Source organism: Takifugu rubripes, chromosome 8 (genome assembly GCF_901000725.2).
Source record: "Takifugu rubripes chromosome 8, fTakRub1.2, whole genome shotgun sequence".
In the NCBI taxonomy this organism is placed as follows: domain Eukaryota; kingdom Metazoa; phylum Chordata; class Actinopteri; order Tetraodontiformes; family Tetraodontidae; genus Takifugu; species Takifugu rubripes.
In genome coordinates this window covers 3,312,730-3,339,488 of record NC_042292.1, presented here as the reverse complement: position 1 = coordinate 3,339,488, position 26,759 = coordinate 3,312,730, and the positions used below count along the sequence as shown (strand labels likewise).

Here is a 26,759-nt window from a genome sequence, read left to right as displayed (position 1 = left end):
GTCTGATGCATACTTGATAAAATGGGAGGAGGTAAAAAAAATAAACTCATGCATTAGCACGAGGCTCCCAGTTTCATCCGTCATCCAAACACGTCGCCACGTTATCATTCCCAAAGGTCCACTTTTTATCTCAATGGGAAACATTTTTTTCCCCGCAGATTCAGCAAGATATGCACACATGGGGGGGGGGGGAGCATGGATTTGTTTTCTGTTTTTTTCCTATGATGAGAGGGATTATGGGATAAAGGATGCGAGGCCATGCCAGTTGAGTTCAGTTTGGAGCAAAGCTGCTCCCAGCGGCAGCGCGATGACAAACACAGATGAACGCCTGCTTCCACGCTGGAGATGTGCGCAGCTTCTCTAGATTTCCAGCACAAGAGCCTCTGATTGGGATTCCGAGGTGGCGGTGGGTCCGCCGTTCTCTCAGCCGGCTTGAGATCGGGGGAGGGGGGGGGGGCAAAAACACAGGCATCTGACTGAAATCCACAGAGGGTAGAGAATGGAGAGGGAGCGCTGAAACGGATCTGTGGCCTCTAAGAAGGTTTTACATCAGCCGCTTGTGTTTTTCTTTCTTCTGCTGTGGATTTGTGTGGATTCTGGGAGTCAGCTGCTCAGCAGGATGGCTGGCAGTGGGAACCCTGCCCTCGGCCTCTCAGCACCACCGGGGAGCTCGTCACATTGACTGCCCAACCGATTTCTTTATTTTGCAATGACATGAGCGACTGGTGCTGTGAGTGATCCACCCGAGGCAAAGTATGGACGTGGATCCGCTGGATTCTCGCGGTAATGACGCCCTCGTCTAGCGCGCACTTCCTTTTGATGTCCTTTCATTAGCAAATGAGGCGTTTATGCAGAACTTTCTTTCTATTTCTTCCTCTGTGTCCGTTTCCCTCTGCAGCTGTGCGTGGACACGCTATCCCAGAGAGGAGGTCGGGACAGTGGACGTCTCCTCGTAGTGCATGAGCGGGGAGGAGCGCTCGTCAGATTAGATGGGAGAATGAGGTGCGCAAATCCCAGGTGCCTTCCTGACCTGAAGGCTTTGATCGCCTGGGCGGTTCACACCGACACCCCCGGTGATGCGTCACGGCCACGCACGGCAACGTTTGACATGTTTAACGAAGTGCTGAGGTCGTTCTTTAGTTGTTTAATCCACTCTTTTGTGCAACTCACGCAGCGGCAGGGCCCCGGTCAGGACTCTCCCAGCAGCCTCAGCTGGGTTGTTTTCATTATCTCCAATGACCCGTGCTGCCGTCGCATCGGCGCCGCTGCCGCTGCAGGCCTGCAGAGCCGCACCTGCACGGCTGCATCACGAGCCAGTCTGAAGAATTCATTTGCTCGCCACTTTTTCAACATTTCCGCTGCAAAGTTCAAACAAAGGAGCCGCGGCTGGATTTGCATATGAGATTCGCTCGATCAGTCACTGACATCATCTTCTGCATTAACACATTTCCCCTCACCCTCTTTTTTTTTACCCCTTTTATTCAGCCACAAAAACAAAATCTCCGGCTGGCCACCCCCCGGCCCGGGCTCCTGGGGCGGGCTGCAGGGACCCCCGTACAGCTGGGACAGCATGAACAGCAGCAGGGAAAGACGGGACTGCCTCACCAAGTACGTGGCCACATCTCCTCTTATGAGGACCAAGCAAAGAGTTATTTTAGCATCCAAAAGTTCAAACACCACAGCTAATGTGCAGATTATTGGCTGTTCCTGAAGGCAGCCTGTTGACATTCCTTCCTTGTTTAGCTGCGTTCTGGTGCTTCCTCCTTGTGGGCCTCCACGTGCAGCCTCTGGTTCTGTGTAGCTGGTGCCACATTAGCAGGGAAATCCTCAGTTTGGACCGACATCTGAGTCCCGGCGACAACAATAGGAAAGGAAAAGAGAGCCGCAGCAGGGAGGTGATGTGGCTTCGGTTCCCCATGAACCCTCAAGTCTCACAGACAGGTTAACCGCCAGCCTTATGTAACAGCTGCTGGCATGTGCTGCACTTCAAATCCTGAGTCGCAGATCCAAACTGTCAACCGTCCCTCTGTGTTCCTCTTATTCAACCATCTTAAGGTGTCATGGATTTATGAAGGTTTGCTAATGTACAGAGTGGGTTGAAATACAGATGTTTTGTAGCCTGCTGGAGCAGCCTGTAGTAAAATCAATGCTTTGATGTCCTGGACTTGAGATCCTCCCATTCATGTAATGATAAACAAGTCCACATGGAGTACAAATAAACCCTGAAACTGATTGCAGAAATATAGATATCTGCATCCAGCAGACATAAGGAGCGACCCATTATAATATTCTGAACTACTTTAAACCCCCATTAGCGTGTTTGCAGCCTCCATTATTGTATTACGAAAGGAAAATAGCAAGATTGCCTCTTTGCCGCTGCATATTAAGACACTTAGGTTAGCTTAGCGTGAAGTTTTAGCGTGAAGTGCAGATAGAAACTGTTGAGTGACTTCATGGCCTGCAGCTGGTCTCACCCAGAAGCAGAAACATTTCCCCACCTTTGCTTCACATATTAAGCTTTTTTAGTTCAAATTGAGTTGCATTATGGAGCCAAACTAGGGCTGCAGTGACTATTCTGATAGGTGACGACTGTCGATCATTAACACCATGATTCGACTCATCACAGGGAGAGTTTGAGTCCTTGAGATGTGTTAATGACGTGCTGCTGGGCCCCGCAAATGTGGCCTTGCAGTGTGTTTCTGTTATTAGCCTCTGTGACATGGCCCGGCGTTACTGTATGCTGTTACGTCACGCTGTCGCGCTAATCCCTGCAACTCCCAGCGGGACGGGACCACGTTTATTCCGTCTCCGCGGTGTGAAAAACACACATGCGGATGTGACCACCGTCTCAGTTTTGTCAGTTTAGGGCCTGAATTACAAAGGTGTGCGATAACGGGCGCTCATTTGCCCGCGGTGAGATTCTGCGTGTGTTCAGGAATTGAGTGCAGAGGAAGAGCGTCAGCGCAACATGAAATTCCCTTCAACTGGGTCGGAACTGTTTGTAGAGGAGACAAATAAACCCCCGACCAATCGCCAACAGAGACATCTAGACATCGCCAAGAGGAACCTGCCATAGATCCACATCTGTCAGAAGGTGTTGAGACCCCAAAACTCTCTTGACAAATAGCTGAGCAGCAGCATGTCTGGACTAGTCAACCACCGGGATCACCTTTGGGAAGCCAGCAGCCGCACCAGACCCATATTTGGGTTCTATCAGTGCTTCCTGCGTGGATGGAACGCATCATAAGATCTAATGGAGCAAACCCCACGTTGGCATGGCTGGTCGGTGATTCTCACCTGCACTTCCAACAAACTATATGTAGACGTCGCCAATACTTCCAGGATGAATAAATCGGACTGGTCTGCATTTTCTCCTCCTAATATATTGCTCACCCAGGCAGAAACGGCCCCCCCTTCCATATTCAATAAGGTGGAAGTGGAATCCTGAGTGCTCACCATTAGTAGATCAGCCGGCACAGTTTTTGCGGGTGACGTCAAGTGTGCACGTTTTAGTCCAAGCAGACCTCGAGCAAATGAGGCCCCAAGAGTAATTGTGGAGCACCTGAACCAATCAGTCTCTCGGATGTTTGTCTCCTCTCTCATGGTGGACAGGAAGGTTTGGTATCCAACAGCTCACGACAACATCTGAACATTAAACCAGAACAGAATCGGTCCCGTTAATCTCCACATCCAAGATGGTGCTGACTGACTTCTTCGGCTGATCTGCTGTCCGGACTGACCAAAGACTGGAGGAATGTGTCTTCTTGGAAAATGAATTCAGGCTCATATTTGCCACCCCCACCTTTTTTTTCCCCAATTGTTCGTAGCCAAGGTTAGCTCGGTCTTCTTCATTTCTGTCTGTCCCGGACTGTAATTTGCTTGTAACTGGAGATTATCAGATCGTTATTTTCCAATTTCATTTTCAAACACTTTGCATTTTTACCATTAAACGGCTGACACTGTAACCTTGATCCGGATTGATGATGAGCGGCACAACCTGGACAAGTATGAGCGACACAATGCAGGATGAAAGCGCCTGTTCTTCCATGGCGGGTGGCGTTTGACCTTTTGCATTCAGCTTTTCTCTGACCCCTCTGACATCCTATCCCTGGCCTCCGGTGGGATTAAAGTCTCGGCGAGCCCGCCTCACATATTGGAACACGCTTCATTACAGGCAGATTTAGCTTGAGGTTTTTGCGCCGTCTGTACGACGCGTGTACACGACGTTTGGGGGGGGGGGGGGGGCAACATAGATCGAGATGGGTCAGAACTGATTTCACTAATGTTGCACATCGGAAATTTAATTTACTGGGACACTAGTGAGGACATTTGCATCCCCACTGTCCCCGTTGAGCGTGTTGATTGGACAGAATTATGCTAATCAAATGCTGATGTACAAGCAAACACTAGTCAGCACCAACCTGAATAAAGAAGAAAAAGAGGCCCTCAGCTGGGTCAAGGCATCCGATTTTTCTCTCAAAGAAGTAAATGTTGTCTTGTCGCTGTGGTCTTCATCCTGTTTTCTTCAGCCAAGTATCGCAGAGCAGCTCCCTGGAGGAGGTCCCCCTGGATGGGGTTCCCCCGGCACCTCGTCTGGTGGAGATGAGACGGGACCCTGTCCTGGGATTCGGCTTTGTGGCCGGAAGTGAGAAACCTGTTGTGGTCCGCTCTGTCACGCCAGGTATAAGTAGACTCTCTGCGATGATCTCCAGTGCTCCAGGACGCACAACACCTGCATGCTGTCACAAGCTAGCATCGCTAATTTGCTGTTGCCGTGGTCGTTTTCTGTGTATGTAGGCGGTCCTTCGGAGGGAAAGATGTTGCCAGGCGATGAGATCATCATGATCAACGACGAACCCGTCAGCTCGGCTCCTCGAGAGCGAGTCATCGATCTTGTCAGGTGGGCGCCGTTGGTTCACGCTGATCGGCGGCGATGGTCTAAACTGACCTGATGATACACAAACTTACTTTTATTCCTCATTCAGACACAAATCTACTCTAAAATCTACTCTGCAATCAATTATGCAAAAGATCCTTTATTTTTCTATTCCACTGCACATTCCCGGTGCCTGGAGTCGTCTCTTCATCAGCCATAAAATCACTTGTTCCATAAATGCAAATGAATCCGCGTTTGCGCTGCGTTTAACTCCATCCACTCGTTAATGATGATTGCCGGAGGCGGCTCGTTCCAGCCCTGCAAAGCTGACGGCGTCTCGGCTGCTGATGCGAGCCGCCGCCGTCGGTGTGTTTCCAATTGTGGTGACTTTGTGGGTTTTCTTTTTTTTTGTCTTTCTCCAGGAGCTGCAAGGAATCCATCCTGTTGACTGTGGTGCAGCCCTATCCTGTGAGTCCGTTTGTGCCGCTCAAATCAGATTTGCAATACCTGTAGAGGCAGTTATAATAAAAATATAATCAAACATGACTGACTGAAACTTTGCCTCTCACGACAGCGTCTTCATTCGTTTAAAATTCCACTATATTGATCTGCAGAATGTGAGAAAGGTGGAAAGTTGCTCCTGTTAGCGACAGGAAATGATGCGTCAATACCCAACTGTCATCATTTTTACTATAAAACAAGAGTGCAGAGGTTTCCTGTTAAAATCTTTCACAACCCTTCATTCTGTGCATGTGCCGACTGTCTCTCCATCTGTCTTTTTTCCTCTTTTCTGCTTTGCTTTGGCCTCTTAGTCCCCTAAGTCAGCGTTCATCAGTGCAGCCAAAAAGGCTATGCTCAAGTCCAATCCGGTCAAAGTGCGCTTTGCAGAGGAGGTCATTATAAACGGCCAGGTTCCAGTGAGTTCTGCCACTCTCTCTCTGTCACACACACACACACACACACACACACACACACATACACACAAAGGATTGTTTGACCTACATAAATGCTGCCAGATGGTTATCACTTATCACGTAACATATTCCAGTGAATGACAGGAATAACAAAATGTGTTATGAAAGACATTCTCATAGATTCTGTGTCCACTCATCTCTCCTTTGCAGAACCCGGTGAAGGACAATTCTCTTCTGTTCATGCCAAATGTCCTAAAAGTGTATCTGGAGAACGGGCAGACAAAGTCGTTCCGCTTCGACAGCAGCACCTCCATTAAGGTGTGTGTCTGTGTGTGTGTGTGTGTGTGTCTGGGTGTGTGTGTCTGCTCTTAAAGCAAACTTGAGGAAATTGGCACCGCGCGGCAAGTTTGATTACAAATGAAGAAAATCATGTAGAGTGCAAATTACTGTGTCTATCATTCCAATTATTCTGGCTTCATGTTTTCATAGGCTAGATGCCTAAGTGCCAAATTTCAATTTTTAGACATGATTATTTTCCATTTGTCACTCACCGCGTCTGCAATCGTGTTTATGAATCATGTTCAGGCTCAATTTTCTTATCGTTCTTTATTTTCAATTCAGTATGCGGTACCAGCTTCGTTCACTTGAATGGAGACTACATATTATTATCATATATATGAAATTTGAAAATGACCTTCATAAATGACAGAGCTTTTCCTGGCATTTGCTTAATAATGCCTCAACAAAATTATTTGAATCTCACATCTCAATTGTCAACTGTTATTAGCTTTGTTATTGTGTTTTTATGATGGGTCTGTGTCAAGCTTTATGAAATGCCTTTAGTAGCTAGAGATGCTAGTAAGCTACTTATGGAAATACTAATCCTCAGCTGGTGTAAAGTAGCGTTAGCATAGAAGCTAAAGTAACTTGGGTTGTCATCATTGTCAATTTTTACTGTTCACACTGCTTAGCTTTTAAATTAGACACTTGGGCTTTAAAGCTTCTTTTCGGAATCCATTTGTAATTAGCCTTGATTAGCGTTAGCTGGTAAGCTATCATTATTGGAAACAGCAGCAGATAAGTGATACATTACATTATATTAAAAATAGAAGATGTTCCGCAATGTTTTTGTAATATTCATGCTTTTTTAAGGAAAACCTGAGTTCAACTTAACAACAAATTCAGCTGTTCCCATTTGTGGCTGCTGAGTTTAAACTGTATATGTACGATTGATTTGATATAATTCAGTATTAGCAGAGCTAACATCTGCATGTCAGTGATGTCTGAATGTGAATAATATTTAAATGTAAAACATGCAGTTTAGAATTTTGTTGATCGTGCAGCCCTTCTCTGGTTTTTGTTCCTCAGGATGTGATCCTGACCCTGCAGGAGAAGCTGTCAATCAAATGCATTGAGCACTTCTCTCTGGTGCTGGAGCAGAGGACGGAGGGTTCCGGCAGCAGACTGCTTCTCCTGCATGAACAGGAGATGCTCTCTCAGGTACAAGATGCCTTTTTTGTCTCCTTTCCTGTCCGACATACACACACGGACACACACACTTCTCAGCATTCCAGCAGCGTTTAAAGCCCGGTGTCATTTATCAGCATGGGCACAGCAGTAACGACAGCTCACATTACACCTGCTCTGTCTCCCACTGTCTCACACACACACACACACACACACACGAGCACGCCCAGACCACTTAGACAAAATGTCTCAGGCCCATACATACACCCATCCACAGTGCCAGCTACATCTCCAGAGAGGTTACAGGATCACTGGAGGACAATTTTAATATTCCTCCTCACACACCGGAGATGGGGTACACTCTCCTCCTTGGAAGATTTGTTGAGTCACAGCCCTTCTAGCATGACTGTTGGAATATACGTTGTACTGTAACACGGCTGTCCCTTCATCCTGTTTACACCCGTGTTTGATCCTGAGGTGGAAAATTGGCCCTTTCTCTGTGTTTGGTACACTAAATAATTGATCAAACTGAATATTTAGGGCACGATGTAGGTCTTAGGGTGTTGTCATGAATAAGAAATGGGATAAAAAGGAATGGATGACCAGAAAGCGAGCATGGTTTTTGCCAAAATTGAGTCATGAAGTGCATTGAATCATTTTTTATGCGTGTACCTAAAGTTGCTGCTTTCTATCACTTTTCAAACACAAATATCAGGCCACAGGTCCTGTCTAGCTAGAGGAGAATACATTATAATAAATCTGGGGAACAAAATGTGGCACCCAGTGAATCTGTAATCTGCTATAAAGCCAGGATTACTCCTGGTCAACATACATCTGCAGCATTTGCATCTAATATGACCGACACACTAACGCTAATGAAGTGGACTGGTTTACTGACCCATCAGTGACATCTCTCATCTTTGCTAGCTGATTTCTATTTCAATGTCTGATATTGGCTACGACACAAACCCTGTTTACGTCTTCATTTGCATGCAACTGAGCCGAGCAGGTCTAGAGAAATTACATTTTAGAGGTTTAATTGATGGCTAATTAGCATTTAGCATGATCTTCCTCTCTGTCCACGCGTCTAGGTGACCCTGAGGCCTGGCTCTGATAAAATGAAGTGTTTCTTCAGGGTTAGCTTCATGCCCAGAGACCCCATGGAACTGCTGCGGAGAGACGCCGTGGCGTTTGAGTACCTCTACCTACAAGTGAGTTTTCCCTGCCAACACTTTTAACTCAAAAACCTTTTACACCAAAGAGCTTGCGAATAAAAGCCCCTTTTCCAATGCAGGGACTTTGATTATTTATCAGGGACTTTGGAAAAACCACCAGAACCTTTCCACCAGAAAAACTTCATTTCATTTCCAACGAGCTACACTTTTTACTTGACTTCTTACTCACTAAAGTCTCAATTTATGAGGAAAAGAAATTCTGGCGAGCATTTTTCTTGCAGGACTTCGAGTCAACCCCTTCAATAAGCGAGTCTGTGGAAGATCAAGCTAGCAGAGCTAACTGCATGACTCACAGCGAATCAATTTAACGAAGAGCTGATTGCTTATATGAAGCTGTAGATGCAAACCACACATATTTTCCTTATCTCGAACACGCCACCCTATGGGAGCGGCTTCTCTCACCGTCTCCTATCAAGCATCGGTGTTCAGCCCTCTGTGTTTCCATTTTATCCATCTGAGTTTGAAAAAAACGTGATCCTCTTAGACGAATCTCATGCCACATCGGTTAAGAGCCAGTCCTTCCACGCCAGTTGAATCGTTGAATCGCCTCCACTGAACCTCAAAAAAGGACCACTGACGTGACTTTGTGCCCTGTTCTGCTGCAGAGTTGTAACGACGTGATCTTGGAACGCTTCGGCCCGGAACTGAAGTCTAACGCCGCACTGCGACTGGCTGCCCTGCAGATGTACATCCTCACCATGACCACCAGGCAGAGCCAGAAGGTCTCGCTCAAGTACATCCAGTAAGTCGGGGGCTTTGTGAGAAACATGTAGGAATGTACTTTTCCCCCACTTTCTTTACTTAATAAGGTCCATTTACATCCAGACACTGTTTTAACTGTAAATATTAGCATTTAGCAGTTACTAGCATTGGTCCTTGCACGGTTAGCGTCTGAAAATATGGTGGTTGCAACACTCTACCCTCCGCAGGAAGGAGTGGGGTCTTTCGCTGTTCCTGCCCCCTGCTGTGCTGTCCAGCATGAAGGAGAAAAACATCAAGAAAGCTCTGACGCACATCCTCAAAACCAACCAAAACCTCGTGCCTCCGGGGAAAAAAGTAAGCCGCTCCCTTTTTGTCTTTCCCTGCCCTTGTTGCAAACCTATGACAACACACACGTGCGCGAACAGCACACACTCTCACGCTGTCTGACGTGGTGTCCTAAAATAGCCTCCCCACCATGATCGGGGGCAGAAAGGTCCTCCCCGTTGTCAACCTAAGACCCCTTTTGGGGTTCGAGCTTGAATTTTAATGAGAGTAATGATAATAAGATATTCAGATTTGCACACACACACTCTGGGGTCGCTGACAGAAGACCTGCTGTCACGAGACAGGTCGCCCGCTCATTTAGACTCCTAAATAACATCTGTGTGATCTAACGAAGAGGATATTCCTATGAGTCAAGTGCTCTCTTTTTTTACTATTATTGTTCAAATCCTCAGATTTTATAGGAATATAACACTCAGTTTCTTACTTTTCAGGGCTCTTCAATATCCATTGTTTTATTTATTAATACATATTGATATTTTTGCAGCTTTTGCTTATCCTCCTATGCTAGAGGCAGAGCTACAAACACAGTTTTCCTGCCAGATTCACACACAATGATGCTGTCTGTCCTGTGTAATATCCACTTTGAAGCGTACAAATCGGCAGCAGGGGAGAATTAATTAACCATAATAGTGATTTACTCTGTGGTCATGCAGACATTTAGCATACAAATACAAATACATTGAGAGAGTACAGGAATGCTACTTTCATTCACAGTGACCCTTTTAACGGAACTTATAAGGGCTTAATTAAGAACTGTGGCGGCATACGGCAGCTACCACAACTGGCAAATATGATTTTAATACAAAGATGCATAGGATTTCTCAATATGACATCAGATCTCTCCTTACTTGAGGACCAAATCCTTCTAAAAGTCCTTTGAAAAGAGAAACAAGCATGCAGATAGTTTGTGTTTGTATTGCATGTGTGCGTTTGCCACAGCAAATGAGAACATCTTTGCATGGGAGTTCCGCCGAATAAAGTGCAAAATATGTCGTATATACACGGACAATATTTATCTCTCGATCTCAAGCCAGGGTGTTGTGTTTTTTTTCCTGTGCCGGCGCATCATTTGCACTCTGACTTGCAGTTCCAGCTGCCAGATTCATGAGACAGAAACAGCGGCTTGCGCAGCAGCCCCGAACTGCCGTGCAATATAAAACAATGACTCTCCGAATTAGCTTCCTCATTACAGCCCTTAACCCATCAGTCAGAAGAAGAGGACGCTTGTTCTCCGGACAAAGACGATGTTAAACACAGACCAAGAAAATCACTGAAACACATTAGCTTGAGTGGCCTGTTGGGACCCGTGTCTGACAGTGTTGTTGTGAGACTCAGAGTGAAGGGACATTAATGGAAAATGGTCGGGAATTAATACATTAAATGCTTGGAATTTAGCTGTGAGGATATCAAATACGGGTGTCATCATTTATGTCACAGCAGAAAGTGCGTTTGAGTTGAAAGGCCCTCGTCCCAACTGGCCTGACTGGCACAAATCAATAGCAGCTCATCACAAAGAGCAGCGCGACGAGCACTTCTTCATATTCTGATCACAAGACATGATTGGCTCTAATGGAAAAACTCAGTGGTCCAGATCACAATGGCCTGAAAATGCTTCACCTTATGTCACGAGAGGATATCCAACGTGATTTCTCTCAGGGCATTAATCATATATTGTACTTCTCTCTCCCAGCTGACTGCTCTGCAGGCCAAGGTGCATTACCTGAGGTACCTCAGCGAGCTCAAACTGTATGGAGGGAGGGAATTTCAGTCCATTCTTTTGGTAAGAACTTACCCTGAATTGGTTGCAGGTATCGGAACAGACGTAGGTGGATGTGGGTGATTTATTAAACTAACTGTTATTACTGTTACACACTATGTAGCAAGGGGAGAAACAGACAGAGGTGACGCTGCTGGTGGGGCCTCGTTACGGCATCAGTCACGTCATCAACACACGGACCAACCTGGTGGCCCTGTTGGCCGATTTCAGCCACGTCAACCGCATCGAGATCCTGACGGAGGATGAGACCAACGTCCGGCTTGAGCTACATGTGCTGGATGTGAGGGTGAGGAAACCGAACCAGAAGCACCAGCTAAGTGTAACGCTTTGTTTTCCTTCATTTGTTTGTTTTTTGCTTCTTTTCTCGCAGCCCATCACGCTCATCATGGAGTCGAGCGACGCCATGAACCTGGCCTGTTTAACAGCAGGCTACTATCGCCTCCTAGTGGATGCCAGGAGGTCGATATTCAGCATTTCCCAGTATAATTTCACTGGAGGGGATGACGGTGAGTTATCACAGGGTCCCTCCTTACAAATAAACACAACAACAAATAAATGCCTTCAGGATCATTTAGACAGTCAAAGGTAATGTTTAAAATTAGTTTTAAAGGGCACTTCCCACTTTGTGTTTATTCAGCATCATCAGAATGAGCTTGCAACTCAAGTCAACACAGTACTTTGACTATGAATTCTAATTGCATTTGATTGTTTGAATAGTTTGCAAAAACCCACGTTCAAAATCTCATATTTCCCTCACTGCAGGGGAAGATCGAGTCCTGGAATGGCCGTACAGCACATCGCTAGGGAATGAAGAACCTCTGTCTTATCAGGAAGACAGCTACAACAGAGACTCTGAGCACTCAGGCAACAGGCAAAGTGACAACAGCATCTCCCCCTACTTCCACGAACGCCAAAACCCCGACAGGGACACGGAGCGGGAGAGTCCATTGCCCCCTCCTCTTCCCCCAGCCACCAGACACAAACCTCAAGATTCCCCTCGGAGCGCCAAGGTTTCATTCATTTTTGGGGGGGACCCACCATTGAACAAGCAAAGGAACTTGGTTTATGAGCGACTGCTCGAAAGCCCCGACGCACCGGAGCACAGGCGACCCTACGTGAACAACAGGAGCTTTCAGCCACGGGACAGAGGAGCGTTCCAGTTTACCGCACTGACACACGTCTATAGCAATATTATAACCGAGGAAGGAGGAGACGAGCCTCTGCTCAGGGATCTGATGTATCGTGACACTACAGACGACGTGGAGGATGACGACGATGGTTCTGGCGAAGAGGAGTTTGCGGGCGGGACGCCAGTTGGTGACAGCAGAGTCAGCGGGGGTGAAAATTGTGGTAATCAAGCGGCATTAACCACAGCAGCTGGGAAGGCGACGTTCCTCGCACTTTCTGGTACGAGTGACGACATCATTGACCTGACGTCCCTGCCTCCCCCCGAGGGGGACAATGGCGTTGATGATAATGAAGAGGACATGCTGCTGCAGACGCTGAACCTCGCCATCGCCGCTCCCCCGCCAGGCTTTCAGGACAGTTCGGACGAGGACACGGCGCCTGAGGGAAGGCCGCTGAGCACAAACGCCAACGACGACATCCCGGTGTCACTAATTGACGCTATTCCGACACGTGAGCTTGAGGAAGAGGATAAAGTAGGGGAAAGACAGCTGGGGAACGGGCTCGTGAACTCTGTCCAGGCTCGAACCTCCAACACTTCAGAGCAGAGGCCTCCTCTGCCCCCACCTAACAGCAACAACCCAGGTGTGTCAGAAACATATTTAATCTGCCGCCGTTTGAGTTGCCAGTGCCATCATTCGTGTGTGTTATACGTTTTACCGTGGCAACATCTTTCTAAAAACCTTCTATTTCGTGTCTGTGTCTTTCAGGAGTTTACATGTCACGAGGCTTTAGTCCAGTGTCCTCCTCTGATTCTGGTAATGAGACCAACTCCTCAGAGATGACTGAAATCTTTGAGCTCGCTGCTTCTCATAAACTCAGTGAGACCCACATGCGTCTTCTGGTGGCCACAAGAGAAGGATACCAACCATTACTCGAGGAGAAAACAGAATTCCCCGTGTCCCCGAGCACAGGAGGAGCAGCGCCAAGAAAACCCCAAAGTCCGACACGCCACCTCCAACCTCCAGCGGTACCCCCGAGACTGAGCCCCCAGTTGGACGCTGCGGCATCAGGGCCAGACTCTTTGGAGGTGAGGCCACAGCCGAGCCTCTCATCAACCCTTCAGCGCCCGAGTTCCACGACGCCCGGAGGCAAGCACCAGAGAAAGTCCGCAGATTCTAGTGGGAAGTATAATACTTTCAGCACAAGGGACGGACATCGGGGGGAGTGTGTGAGCAGCCGCAACCGTCTGGACCTGGACCAGCGGACTTCTTTTTGTGACCGTGGGGAAAGTCAAAGAAGACAGCACCCAGTGTTGTTTGAGAATTCGGAAGCCGGATGCCTTGTGAACAACCTCCCTCGCGACCATCGTAGAAACCCGCACCCTCCGTCCTCTACCTCCGACCACCTGTTGAACGTCAACCTCGGGAGCTGCGGTGCAGATAATGGAGCCGCAGCCGTTGAGCAGGATGAACATCTAGTTGTAGCGTCATTATTGTCCCCAACCAAAAAATCAAGGGCAGGTGGATCGGATCAGGGCTCAGACATTCAAAGTGACCACCCCCCGCTTTCTAGACAGCAGAGCGTCGCAAGGTTGTGTGAATACCATCTAGCCAAAAGGATTTCAAATTTGCAAGGGGAGGCCCACAGTTCCCTCCAGGGATCTCTGTGTTCCTCATTAGATGCTGGTGGAAGCAATAATAGCAGCACTTGCCCCACGCCAACTGACTCACCATTAGGGCCTGGTGCCTGTGAATCAAAACACCACCACTTGCAAAGACACCCACTGTCCAATTCCTCCTCGTCATTACTCAGGGTGCTAAACTATGAAGATAACAAAACTGGAATGTCCCGTACCCTTCCTAACACGAAGGCAAAGGATCTCCATCCTCATGCAGATCCTGCCCTCCTTCGGAAAATGCTGCCCAACATCCACCCTGCGGGCGCAGGGGCTGAGGCAGGCCGCCCTTCCTCGGCGACCCCATCTAAGCATAAGGACAACACAGGTCCTGGAGGTAAAAGGCCACAGTATGACCTGCATGCCAAACAACAGGCCAGTGGAAAAGGTCTGAACCAAAAGGAGGGCAGTGAGGCCTACAGACAGCTGATAAACTATCTCACAGTCAGTCAGATGCATCAGGGAGGGAAGCTCCACAGCGCAGGCATGGGAGGGGCAGTGAAAAAAGACACAAGGCGTTTTATCACCAGCAACCCACAGCTTGTTGAAATGGTTAAGAACAGGGCAAACACGATAGCCCGCTGCCCGTGTGCGCCTTCTTCTGTAACATCTCCATTTCTAAGTCCAAATCAATTAACACCTAGTGCTGCCGCCATGCAGCAAACAAATAAAAGTCCTCAGTCATATCACTCAGCCACACTACCTGCCAAACTCAAAAGAAGCCCTGATATTCATTCCCAGAGGTCAAACGACAGTCTTGAATTCAGGGCAGCTAATGCTGACAGGAGAAGCTCCTTTTCAGGTCTAGAAGGCGAGCTGGAGCGGAGTGGTATGGATCCGGAGCAGTTCCTCTCCATGTATATGAAAGAGGGCTTAAACAACCACGAAGGGGGTTTCCATGACAGTGGCGGCAGCAACCATCCCCCACCAAGGTCAAGAAGCCAGCCCGGGGGCAGTGCTGAAGACTGGTTCAGACCAGACCCAAGAACTAAACAGGGAGTTCGACAGTCACCTCACCCACTCCAAAACGATGATTCTCTTGCTTTCCAGGCTCCCTCCAACGTGGGTGGTCAACGAGCAGATTTCAACTCTCTCTCGCTAGGAAGGGAGCATTCTTCTGCGTTCACCAGCCACGCCTCTGCCAGCAGTCGGGCTTGTATTTCATCACCATCTCCTCACCGTCAAATTTCACCTCCCCTGCCACCGCCGCCGCCACCTCCTCCTTTGCCTCTTGCCACTCAAGCCAGTGGTAACTCAGAATGCGCACATAACGCTACCCACGGCGCTACCCAGTTCCGACAGAACCAGAATCACATCCAGCCCGTTACCCCAACCCTGCGTCAGACCGAGCCCTTCAGCAGTAGTTTGCAGCGGGGCAGGGAGATCACACGGAGCTCCAGCACTGTCACCGCCAGCTCTGGCAGCGTGGAGGCTCTGTTTGAAAAGCCGACCCGAAGCCGGAGTCAGCAACCTGTGGCGCAACCTGCACCCCAGCAAGGTGAGACGAAGGTCCAGAGAAGGCCTACAAGGAAGCGACTGTCGAAGAGCTACTCCCAAGGTTCTGTGTCTTCCAACACCACCTGTTGGTCCACAAGCAGCAGGGTTGACAGTCGAAGGGCGTCCGTGGCGTTCCCACTCCAGAAGGATTCAAAACACATAAAGGGCTCTCAAAAACTAGACACAAGTCCGTGGCGATGCAACGGGCCCTTTAGTTATTGTTTTTTTAAGCGTAAAAGTGACGGCGAGGAGGATGAGATCGAATGGGAGAGGCCCAGACAAAGCCGTGGTGGAAACAGTTTTGATAACGGCGCTGCTTCTGCTGCTTCGCCCTGTGGCTCAGCCTTGGACTCAGCCGGGGAGCAGCTGTACGGAGAAGTCCTCAATAACATGAGCTTTAGCGACCGCTTGGCACGAATCAACGCGCTAAAGGACCGCATGTACACCTTCCCGTCAGGCTTCACCGATGTCCGCCGGGATGCCAGTGAGCTCATTGCGCTGGTCAGGTCCAGTGTGGGTCGCTGCGATCGTGGACCACAGATGCCTTTCCAGGATGTGTCGCAGTTCAAGCAGCTCCTCTCAGTGGAATCAAAAGAATTAGGCCGGGCCTGCAGACGCATGGCACAGGCCCACGGTAGCCCAGAGGAGATGCTGCTAGCTGTAACATGTAGCTTCCAGGTGCTATGCTGTCTCTGCGAAGCGTGTATGGCTCTTGTTCGGGGACTGGGAGCCTCAGCCTCACACCAACAGAGAGAGGTCGTGGCCAAGGTTGATGAGGTTGTCATGAACTATATCTGTTTGCTAAAAGCCGCTGAGGCTGCCACTGTGGGAGCACCAGGTGAGTACAGTGTAAAAGCCTTGGTCCGCCATTCGAGTACAATGTCGGCCATCGCTAACGCACTCACCCGCTCTCTTAAAACGCTGCTTAGCAAGTAGAGGCTACTTGTTGTGCTTTATAGCGTGGCCAGAAGACTGTCTTTCAGCATCTAACTTTTTTTTAAATCTGTCATTCAGTTTTCATCTAAATTGTCTCCTTAAAGAAATCAACAGAATGGAGTCTTGCTTCGGGCAGCCGTGATTTTGCAGAATGGAAACAAACATAAATTAGTGAGATGCTGAAATTCGGTCTTATCTGAGTGCACTTGCTTTTTCTGACAATAGTGTATTGTATTCTTAAAAAGCCATGCTGTCATATAACTTTGTAATACAATATGTACCTAGTAGATATCTCTTTTACCTATGTATTATGTAATTTATTTGAAGAAATGTATATAATGTACATAGACACAATATTAATATATTATTTACTGTAGCAGTTTAAAGAAGCCATTGAGTATTCAGCTTTATTTTGCTCTAATGTTGTACAAGAGTGGAGTGAAATCATTTTCAGTTCAGTTTATAAAAGTGCAGTTTTGATAATAATAAAGGTATTTATAGTTGTTGTTACCTATAGAAATGTAAGTAAAATGTGTCACTGTAAGTCCAGTGAGGAAAATAGTGCAACTATTTTATTTATGATAAATCTTTGAATGTGTTTCTGTTGTAATGCAGTTTGGTTTAACGAGATGAGAGGAACGCATTGAAAATACAGGGAAATGTAACTTGCACTGCATTCACCACAGCTTCATATTTGCAAACACAGATTATTTTATCACACGCGTTAGAAGGGCAAAAGAAAAGAATTACTTTTAAACCTATAATATATATAATACCATATGTAAGCTATTTTGAGAAGAGAATATTGAAGTCTTTAAAATATCAATCATTGTATTGATTATAAATGATTATATTAAGTCATCCTGTTTTCTTATCATCTACTTTAGAATATTTTATGTGCTTGAATTGTGCCACACTATATTTATGGAGGTTCCTCTTTTATTTTGAACAATTTACAAAACTATTAAAAAAACCAATTTATGAATATTTAAAGTTTACTGTGCCTTTTTATTTTTTAATTATAATTCACACCGACAAAGTTTGAGGGAATTTGGTTTTTATTTGATTAGATATAGCTTCTTCAAAACCATAGATTAGAACATATACTGTATATGAAAATCAAAAGGGACCACAGTTTTTTGTGTTTCTTTTTTCAGGATGTCTAATCTTTTTAGACTCCAGGAACTTGACAAATTAGAGATAACAAAGTCATTGTCAATTTGTACACTTGTAAAACTGATTATTTGACTATAGCAGGTTGTATCATATTATATAATGTGTAAGTTTCAAAATGATGTTCTTTCTTTGGCTCAGTCATCAGTGTATGACCTCTGCTCCTTCTTCCATGATAACTGGAAATTTATACTAACACAGGTGCATATTGTACTTGTTGAAATATTGAAGAGGCTTGACGACTATTTTTTTCATACACTTTACTTTTATAATGTTTGTCTTTCAAATACAACTACAGTGCCCCAGTAGTATCCACACCTGGTACTAGTCACACACACCTGCGGGTATCCTCAAGGCTCACAAGCCGAATACATATACCGCTATGTCATTCCTAACATTAACATTACTACAACTACTACTACTGCTACTATTATTATTATTATTACTATTATTAGCATTATCATCATCGATAAAAAGAAGAATATACATGATTTTAAATTTGAATATATATCTTCGTTATTGCCATGTACCTTTTACTAATATTTTTTGTATTTATGATCGAGTGTTCACGTGACCTTTCCACCCGTCATTATGAATGGAGGAACCGTTCGACGGGGGGGTGGAGCTTCGTTTGCATATCGGGCGCCTTTTTTTCCCTCCGCGTGGCGACGTTGACCAATCAGGCTGAGGTAAACGGCGGCTATCACGCCCGCGCGCCAACTCGTGTCGCGCGCTCCTACAGCTTTGTACCAAAGTTTGTTTTCGGCCGGTCAAGCAAGTCACCGGAGCTTCGAGAGGGCATTTAAATTCGAGAAAAGTGCGCTGCAAACCGAAGTGAGTCCAAAAACCGCCACATCTTCAGAAAAGGTGGCGCTGAGCGCCGAGTTGAAGCTAAATAACCGACTTCGACCGGGTAAAGTTATTGGTTTTGAGTTTGCCCATTGGTTAAGGGGGGGTTAAAGTTGGGCTAATCGTAGCATCATTTAGCGGGTATTTAGCTCGGATATTAGCCGCTCAGTTCAATGAGAATGGCGGCTGTGTGTCAGTCACGACGCGCCTTGGTGGAAATACCTGCTCCCCAGCCTAAAATTGCAGGTAAGTGCAACTTTGAGAGACTTATTTTGTCAGTGAATTCATCAGGCGTCACTTGCTGCTACCATGCTAATGACATCACGACCACACCACCCCTCACTACTAATGCTAACTAACTTATTCTTTATTTACCTATTGTGTCCATCTATTGTGGACACCTAGCTTTAAACCCTCTTTCTACATCGCTCAAACTTGGACTCTGATTTCCATTCACAGCACGCATGAGGAGATCTTACCTTGAAATTCTAAGTACTCGTTTCTCTCCGTCTTTGCTTCGAAGGGGGAGAAACGCAGCAACAAGCCGTTCAAAGCCACGTAAGTAAGAGATTTTGTGAAGTTTCCTAACCATATTACAATGTGTCCTCCCCAATTTTTAAATTTTTAATTTAAACTGTGTGAATTCTGAGAAAGTGATGGGACAATGACCGTTCCAAGTTCTTCTCAGCGATTCCAAAGCAATGTTGGCTAATGAAATCTAGAAAAAGATGATCGACTTAAAGGAACCATTGGGGCAGTAATATGAATAGATATCTTTCTGATATGATGGGTAATTCTGAGTAAACCATGAACACTGACAACAAACACTGGTTGAGTCAGATTTTGTCATCGTCAAAGCGAATAATGTGTGGCTGGCCTAAAGGGCTGTGAAAGATGGTCTTTATATGATATTTGTGGTGGCGTGTAAGACTTTCCTTTTCTTTTGCAGTGGACCTGCCCGTTGATGATGCCTGGAGCGGGAGGATGCAGGAGCAATGTGAGAAGATGGCTGATCACACCCCTCTGTCAGAACAGCAGGTTGCGCAGCTCATGAGATCCCTCATCTTGGTTGAACAGGTAGGATTCTCACCCATTTCAGCTGACCAGACATGTGTTTTTGTCTCATCCCAAAATGTGATCAGACCCTGCAAAATATCACCTGCTGATTTATATCCTAGAGTCTAGAGCCCAGGATCCTGGTATCAGATTTGAAGTATCTTCAGGAAGACCTGCAACTAAAGAAAGCAAATGTGTACAGGTCTATACCCTACTCTCGGTTTGGTTCCAACCGAGATGCTCATTGTTACAGAAAAGCATATCCACAGCTGGTGGCATTCAAAGTGAGTATTTTAGAGCCATATTTTCCTTCTCTGTAACCCTACTGATTTAACTGAAGAGTGCAATTTGTTGGATGAATTAAGGCCTGGGGTTTTTTAAAAAGACAGTTCCAGAAAACCCCTGTTGTGCTTTTCATGTTGAGCTATTTAATCCGTCAGAAAATGGGTCTGCCATTGATTGATTTGTTTATTCCATTTTCACATTCTGCCAACGTTGCCTCTGTAACTTGGCAAGTGGGCTGCTTCATTATGTCACCTTGATCCTCAGATTTCATGTCAAGAGTGGGGCCAGGTTCTTCTGAAGAAAATGGAGTGGGATGCTGTGCTGGAGCACACACTGATGGCGTGGCGCTACACCAGTGAGCTGCCACAGTGGGATACAGCAAACCACAACGCTCTCCGTGAACAGTGTTACAGCATTCTGGCAGCTCACAGCCTCGCAGCTCTGCAACACTACCGCCCCCAGCCCGGCAGAGCACGTGAACTGCTCAGAAGGTAACACTCACTGTTAAGGACAACACAGAAATGTACCAGGGCGCGTTCTTTTATTTTTAATGACTGTCCAGCAGTATTCAGAACATGTACACATCTATAGTAATCACTTGAGAAGCAACATTTTAATCAGATTGATGGTGTTCACCTCTGGCTGAATCTTTTTCCACCTAAACTCAGGTGTTTTTCACCAGCGTAGGGTAGAAAGATCTCAGGACGGGTCCATTGATTTAACTTTGAGAGGATTTTAAAGCCTGTCAGTCAGTTGGCAACCCAATTCCTGACATAAGTATCCCAGAGAAGCAATGCTGCCTCGACATCCCCGTGGAGTCCGGTTGTTGCCACTTGATAAATAGAAGGTACCTCACCTTTGAAACTTGGCTGGGGGACTTGGCAGAGTCTGCTATATTAGATTGTGCTTTCTGTAATTTAACATTCGTGTGACGTTTTTATTTTAACAGCTTAATAACAGTCTGAGTGGCTGTTTAAATTCAGGGGTGCACAACTTAGTCTTAGGTTGAGCTGTAAACTATCCTAGATGCCACGAATAAGTGGTAAATTGTGGTTTGTTTTGAAGTTTTCCTCAGAAATTGTCTGTGTGGATACTGCTCCTGTTCTCCACATTAAAGTCGAAGTGATTCTTTTTGTTTTCTTTCCTCAGATTGAAGATGGCTCAGTTTTACAGCCAGTCTATTGTCCCCTCCATTCTGGAGCTTGAGAGGCTGATGGAATGTGGCCTTGATTCCTCGATGGGAATAAAATAGAGCTCAAACATCCTTAATCGGCTGGAAAATAATTACACACACTTATTTATGTTTTGTGAAAGAGCCAAAAAAGTCCTAGTGTGAGAGTGGATAATATACTGGAGTGTCTTTACAAAACACAGGGTTGCAATCAAAAGTGCCACTTCGTGTTTCCCTAATAGCTGAAAAGGTTCCAAAATTAATTTGTCAATGTGTGTTTTCATATCAAGTGAAAATATATATTTTAGCCAGGGTTAAACTTCTGTTGTGGACCAATTCCCAGTAAATTTAGTATTGATACATAGACACCTCAGTCATGTTGAACACTTCCATTAGAAGTTAAATTGCATATTTTTAGAATATATGAACCTATTTTTTGGACCATTATTGTATATACGTCTTTGTTACTGTTGACAGTACTTTGAAATGGTGTTTTTAAAGTGGCTGTACTGAGAATTGTTTGTCAAATGTTTGCACTGTCTTATGTCCTGAGAACTTGAAGCTTTGTGATAAATAAATATTCCTTTTTTTTGACAAGGTATGAATTGTGTTGTGGTTTGAACAGTCTAAATTGCTCATCCACATCCTGTCAAATACTATTGACGTGGACGTGCATTTTCTCAGCCCTACAATGGCTCCCTCGCTTCTGACGGGGACATTTCGCTTTGCATTGAATTGTTGTCACCCTACAATCGGACGTCGCCCGTCATCGACGCTAGGTGGCGCCCGAGTTTCACCGGCCGGTCTCACAGCGGCGGCTTCAGTGGAGGCTCAACCTTAACATCACTGGAGACACAGCTGTTGCCATGGCATTGCGTAGAGTGAATATTAAATTTTAAAAGCTATTTATATTTCAAGATAATCAGTAGGGGGGCGGGTTGGGTGAGGGGTTGCTGGCTCGCATGGAGACTCCCAGCTGTGGAACATCTCGGTAAGAATTAAAGCTTGATATTACCTCAGTGGTTGAGGCGCCTTTTCTGGCACGATGTCTGACTCCTTCCAGGGTCTTTGTCATTTTCTGAAGATGAACATGTTGTACATTAATTTTTTGATGTACCATTTGTGCCGGTAATCACAGTTAACCAGCCTGGAACGAAAGACAAACTTGCACTTCAGAATCCAAGAATTCAACTCGCATGAAACAAAAGAAGCTTCCCTGTGCCTTGGATATAGATATATTTCTTTTCAAAGGTTGGTTTTGCAAATGAGACAAGATCTTAGAGCTACTGACTACAAAGACAGGCCACCTTGGTTTGTTTGCCTCCTCAGAGCTTCTGCTCTTTTGTAAGAGTAAATTCTCTATTTTACCTCTATAAATATCGCAAACTGTGTTTCCTCAGCTTATCTAAAATCAGAAAACGATACAAGTTTCAAACATGGTGACTCCTGAAAATTCCCATTAGTGATAGTTATTTTTTTTTAAAGGAGAAAGAGACTGTAGGTTGTTTTTCGACCAACTCAGCTGGTGCCGCTAAGCTTGTGGCTTTCAAACTACAGGTACAATTATTTTGACAATGTGGTGACGGTTCTTCTGTGTTTCCGGCGTGGACTGCTGAGCTGGTCACGTAGAGATGAAGCAGGGAAAACTAACTGCAATCCCCGACAGGAGGCCGACAAAATGACAGGCTGCTTACGTCTGTGTGAAACCTCTCAAAAGTTTGGATGTGGGAATTCGGCCAAGCATGCGGTCACACGACAATTAGCATAGCATGTCAACTGGAAACATCCACTCCATCATTCTTAATATAGGTTGATGCTCAGTGCATTTGTTTTAGGTTCTGCATAAAGTAAACTTGTGGAGTGTTGGCCATGTCTATTCTGCCTCCCCCCCTCTCCTCTCTATCTACCCACCCCCCCATCAGCAGGAGGGTCCCTCCAAATCAGCCTGGTCCTGCTCAAGGTTTCTTCCTGTTAAAGGGGAGTTTTTCCTTTCCACTGTTGCTGTTGGGGGTCAGGCCCTGGGATTCTGGAAATCGCCTAAAAACAATTTTGATTGTTAACGACGCTGTAAAAACAAAGATGAATTGATTTGAATCGAGCAGGAAAGAAAGTGCTTATGATCCCAATCCAACCGCGTCCAGAGACATCAGCTGATGTCCAGCAGACCTGCAGCGCGAGGAGCCACTAAGGTGTGTGGCCACCAGGGAGCCATTGACATAAACAAATACACATAAATTCTGGAAATGTGGTTTTTGTGGGGACCCCTTCAACTAAAACGCTCTCGCAGTCCCATTTTGTTCTGCATTTGCAGAAAATAAGAACCAGTGGCTGTCCAAATATTTCTATAACTTAACTCTAGAAATAGCAGTGAGGTCAGAGTGATATTTGTTTTTATTCAAAATGCCCTTTTTAATAAAGTTTATGCAAAGTCTCTGTATTTAATGTGACCTTGCTTCTCTATTTTGTGCATGTTATTACTTTTGGCAAAAATACAAAAAAACAACAAAACTAAAAAGCTCAATTTGAATATAGTTTTAGGCTATGTTTTAGAGGAATTATTTTGTTTATTTATTTTTTATTTCTTTGCTAACCATTTATTTAATTACTGTTGTAAAAGTACTATTTTGCATTGTTATTCTTTTGGCTCATGGCACTAAACAAATTGTCCATTGACTAACATTGAATAAGATAATATCTATTAATATGTGATTAAACAAATGAATTATTAATACGCTGAGCACCGTCCTGCTCTCATCACTGACACTTTGACAGAAGGCGGAGGAGGAAGAGGAAACGGAAGAGGAAGAATTAGAAGAAAAAAATGGCAACCAACTTGCAAAACAACTGTGCATATTTTGTATTTATTCATGAGCACCTGCTTCATTTGACCCCAGGTGCATCCAGACTTTACATTGGATATAAACATACTTGATCTGATTCATTTCAAGGGTGCTGTTAGGTGGGGTGATTTTAACTGACTTGGTGATCTTGGATACCTTTTCCACCCTTATTTAGTTTCCAGTTTCTAGTTTTTATATTGTTGGTCTTATTTTAGTTTTAGACCCTTAGTTTGTAGCCTTTACATGTTGTGCCCAATGTCACCATTATGCCTTTTGCTCTATCGCCTTGTCTTACTTTATAAATGTGTTCCATCCTATTCCTCTGTTATACCATTTACCTTAAGTTACTGTTTCACGCCATCAGGTTTTAGCTCCAGTGTTCATTCAATCAATCAATCAATCGACCGACCGACCGACCGACCCACAGACCGATCAATCTTTATTTATATAGCGTCTGTTACAATCCAAATTGTCTCTAGGTGCTTTCCAGAATCCCAGGGCCTGACCCCCAACAAGCAACAGTGCCAAGGAAAAGCTCCCCTTTAACAGGAAGAAACCTTGAGCAGGACCAGGCTCATGTAAGGGGACCCTCCTGCTGATGGCCGGCTGGGTAGAGAGAGGGAGAGGGGGGAGGACAGGTAGAGGAGAGAGTAGGTAGAGATCAGGGAAATGTTTCCCTCTCCCAATATAGTCAGCTCCTCCAAAGGTAGCTTGTCCCTCACTTCAGCCCTCAGCGCCCGGCCGTGTCCCTTGGGACGACTGCTCTATGAGTGGGGTTGAATGTGTGGTTCTGTGTTTTCTAACTGTATTTTTGTGCAGATAATCTTGGTTTCACTGCTGTTTTTACCTTCTGTGCGGCAATTTGTGCCGTACACTTGTATAAAAAGTGCCAGATAAACTTTGATTGGATTTGATTTGAGCAATCTTGACACGAGCCTTTGTTCCAAAGTCTATGCTGCCTTAATACACTAGGAGTCAGAAACATAATGTATCCCCATATGCAATAAGCCAAAAGTACAATTTTGTCCTATTTCATTTGGTCAGACTGCAGTAAATAAACCGTCTATTTTGGCGATCCTAACCCACGGCCCTCTGCATGGATTAAAAAGAGCATATAATTTGGACTGCAGCCTATTTACTGTTCAAGTTTAAAGTGGGACACTGATATATGACTTTTTAGGAAAACATTCATCTCCTTGCAGTAATTCTAATATTCTTCGGTACTAGAATACAGATACATTTATTATAAGTATAAAGTTTTCACAATAAGTTGTTTTCTCAGAATTTGCTTTGGTTGTAAAGTTTGATTGTGAGTTCCCAAATTTATGTGATGTATTCTTTTTAGAGGCCACAGATGCTAACTGGATATTAACAAAAATGAATCAATCTGAAGCAACCCTCCCCCCCAAAAAACTGGTCTCCCACTGGTTTTTCATTAACTAACAGTCCTAATTATCTATACAGGCTACAGACAAAACTATTATGAAATGACTGCAAGATGGTCCACATGGGAAACTATAATGTCGTCTGGACCTATAAGAGCGCAATAAAGCCTAATTGGCTCCTCAATCACAGGCTTTCTTGTTTGTAGGCACCAAAGCAGCCCCAGCAGCAGGCCTGATCCCAGAGCCCGAGAATGTCTTTGCATCAGTGGAATAGATCCATGTTGATATCTGAGGGTTGAGCTGGCAGCCTCCTGGAATGAAGCATTAATATTAACTGTGCTTTCTGCTATGTCTGATGTGAAATATGTCTCCTCAAAGCCCGAAGCAATGACCGTGTAGCAGGTCAAACTGGCCCCCACCTCCCTGACCCCAAATGGCCCTCTCTCGTTTCCCGAAAATTATGTCAATGGGATCTCCTGGAAGGCGGATGCTGGTTTTGCTCCACCGACACGGTGACAAAATGTTTAAGTGTGGAAATGTCAGCGCAGGTGTGAGATGAATGGAAACTGGTGAGGCTTCTTGAGCTGCTCAACCCCTCACTGTGTTCCATGACGCTTACTACCTCACCTGAAGTGTTACTAGCTTCGGAGCGACGCAATTACCGTTAATTACACTCACCTGGCGTCCCAAGCACGTGCCCTATCGCGACACGCGGGCGGGAAATGCTAACTGCGCCATTCTTTCTCCGGATCTTCTGAATTAAAGGCGTAAATCCGACATTAAAGGAGCCCTGGCGCTCCGGTGAAGGCGCTCCGTTAATGAAGAACCGTGAATCGCCAATGCCAAGAACTCTAAATCACGGGGGCTTCGTTGCAGCAGCGTTCCTGTCAGCCATGTATTGTTCTGTGTTAAACAGCATATGCCTCCGTCGCGTTAATATCCGTTTCTCATTGATTGAAAGTTCCCGGCTCTTTAAAATTTTATTTGTTTGTTTGTTGCGCAGCGATCGACGTCGGCACACTTTTTGAAACCAAGAGCTACGTCACGGGTACCGAGTCGTGTGAAGGGCAACCGCTTGACCCCCTCCTCTAAAATAACTAAAGTGTGTGTGTGTGTGTGTGTGTGTGAATAACTTAGAGTGGGTAACAAATAATATCAATATTCAACGCATTAATATTATTATTATTGCGAACTCAGGTGTAGACTTAAATCGACTTATTTTGCTATTTAACTGCAGAAATAACCACTTTAACGCTCAACGGACAACACACGAACAAAGGGAAATCTTCAATGACACACATAATCTCGCTTATGGTGTCCAGGTGCAAACAATAATTAAAACAGTAATTAAACACATTAACGACCAGAACTCAATAAATAGAACATTAACATTGAAAGTTACAAAGGATAACATTTACAACAAATAAAAAACAGGGTTAAGACAAACC

The 26,759-nt window shown here is 45.4% G+C and overlaps 2 protein-coding genes across 6 annotated transcripts in view; both read left to right on the top strand.

Moving 5' to 3' along the window:
- The window catches only part of LOC101068603 (FERM and PDZ domain-containing protein 4-like), a 49,546-nt gene extending 32,007 nt beyond the window's left edge, over nucleotides 1–17,539 (top strand). For 2 of the 4 annotated variants that reach the window (XM_029840880.1, XM_029840882.1), the window contains exons 2-16: nucleotides 1,486–1,608; nucleotides 4,530–4,681; nucleotides 4,798–4,900; nucleotides 5,299–5,344; nucleotides 5,689–5,793; nucleotides 6,001–6,108; nucleotides 7,159–7,290; nucleotides 8,349–8,468; nucleotides 9,098–9,234; nucleotides 9,422–9,548; nucleotides 11,230–11,319; nucleotides 11,420–11,602; nucleotides 11,687–11,822; nucleotides 12,079–13,086; nucleotides 13,212–17,539. In XM_029840880.1, the coding sequence (XP_029696740.1) occupies nucleotides 1,486–1,608; nucleotides 4,530–4,681; nucleotides 4,798–4,900; nucleotides 5,299–5,344; nucleotides 5,689–5,793; nucleotides 6,001–6,108; nucleotides 7,159–7,290; nucleotides 8,349–8,468; nucleotides 9,098–9,234; nucleotides 9,422–9,548; nucleotides 11,230–11,319; nucleotides 11,420–11,602; nucleotides 11,687–11,822; nucleotides 12,079–13,086; nucleotides 13,212–16,552 (5,911 nt within the window). In that variant the 3' untranslated portion in view covers nucleotides 16,553–17,539. Of the gene's footprint in view, nucleotides 1–453; nucleotides 784–898; nucleotides 1,003–1,485; nucleotides 1,609–4,529; nucleotides 4,682–4,797; nucleotides 4,901–5,298; nucleotides 5,345–5,688; nucleotides 5,794–6,000; nucleotides 6,109–7,158; nucleotides 7,291–8,348; nucleotides 8,469–9,097; nucleotides 9,235–9,421; nucleotides 9,549–11,229; nucleotides 11,320–11,419; nucleotides 11,603–11,686; nucleotides 11,823–12,078; nucleotides 13,087–13,211 lie in introns of those variants that run through there. The other 2 variants (XM_029840883.1, XM_029840884.1) reach the window with 2 other exon arrangements.
- An 863-nt stretch (nucleotides 17,540–18,402) lies between these two features.
- Nucleotides 18,403–21,687, top strand: LOC105416760 (uncharacterized). Of its 2 annotated transcripts, none has more exons than XM_011606122.2 (6): nucleotides 18,403–18,559; nucleotides 19,034–19,132; nucleotides 19,524–19,651; nucleotides 19,753–19,914; nucleotides 20,180–20,406; nucleotides 21,065–21,687. In XM_011606122.2, the coding sequence occupies exons 2-6, from the start codon at nucleotides 19,039–19,041 to the stop codon at nucleotides 21,165–21,167; spliced, it is 714 nt and encodes a 237-aa protein (XP_011604424.1). In that variant the 5' UTR covers nucleotides 18,403–18,559; nucleotides 19,034–19,038; the 3' UTR covers nucleotides 21,168–21,687. The 2 variants fall into 2 exon arrangements, with proteins under 2 accessions (XP_011604424.1, XP_011604423.1); XM_011606121.2 differs by having other exon boundaries at nucleotides 18,405–18,820.
- Nucleotides 21,688–26,759: the final 5,072 nt, after the last annotated feature.

Bases quoted from the DNA above. Each gene is read 5' to 3' on its own strand.
- LOC105416760 (XM_011606121.2), top strand. From the start codon at position 18,748: ATGAGAATGGCGGCTGTGTGTCAGTCACGACGCGCCTTGGTGGAAATA. The intron at 19,133-19,523 runs GTAAGTAAGAGA...TTTCTTTTGCAG, and splicing joins AACAAGCCGTTCAAAGCCAC to TGGACCTGCCCGTTGATGAT. The intron at 19,652-19,752 runs GTAGGATTCTCA...TTTATATCCTAG, and splicing joins CCCTCATCTTGGTTGAACAG to AGTCTAGAGCCCAGGATCCT.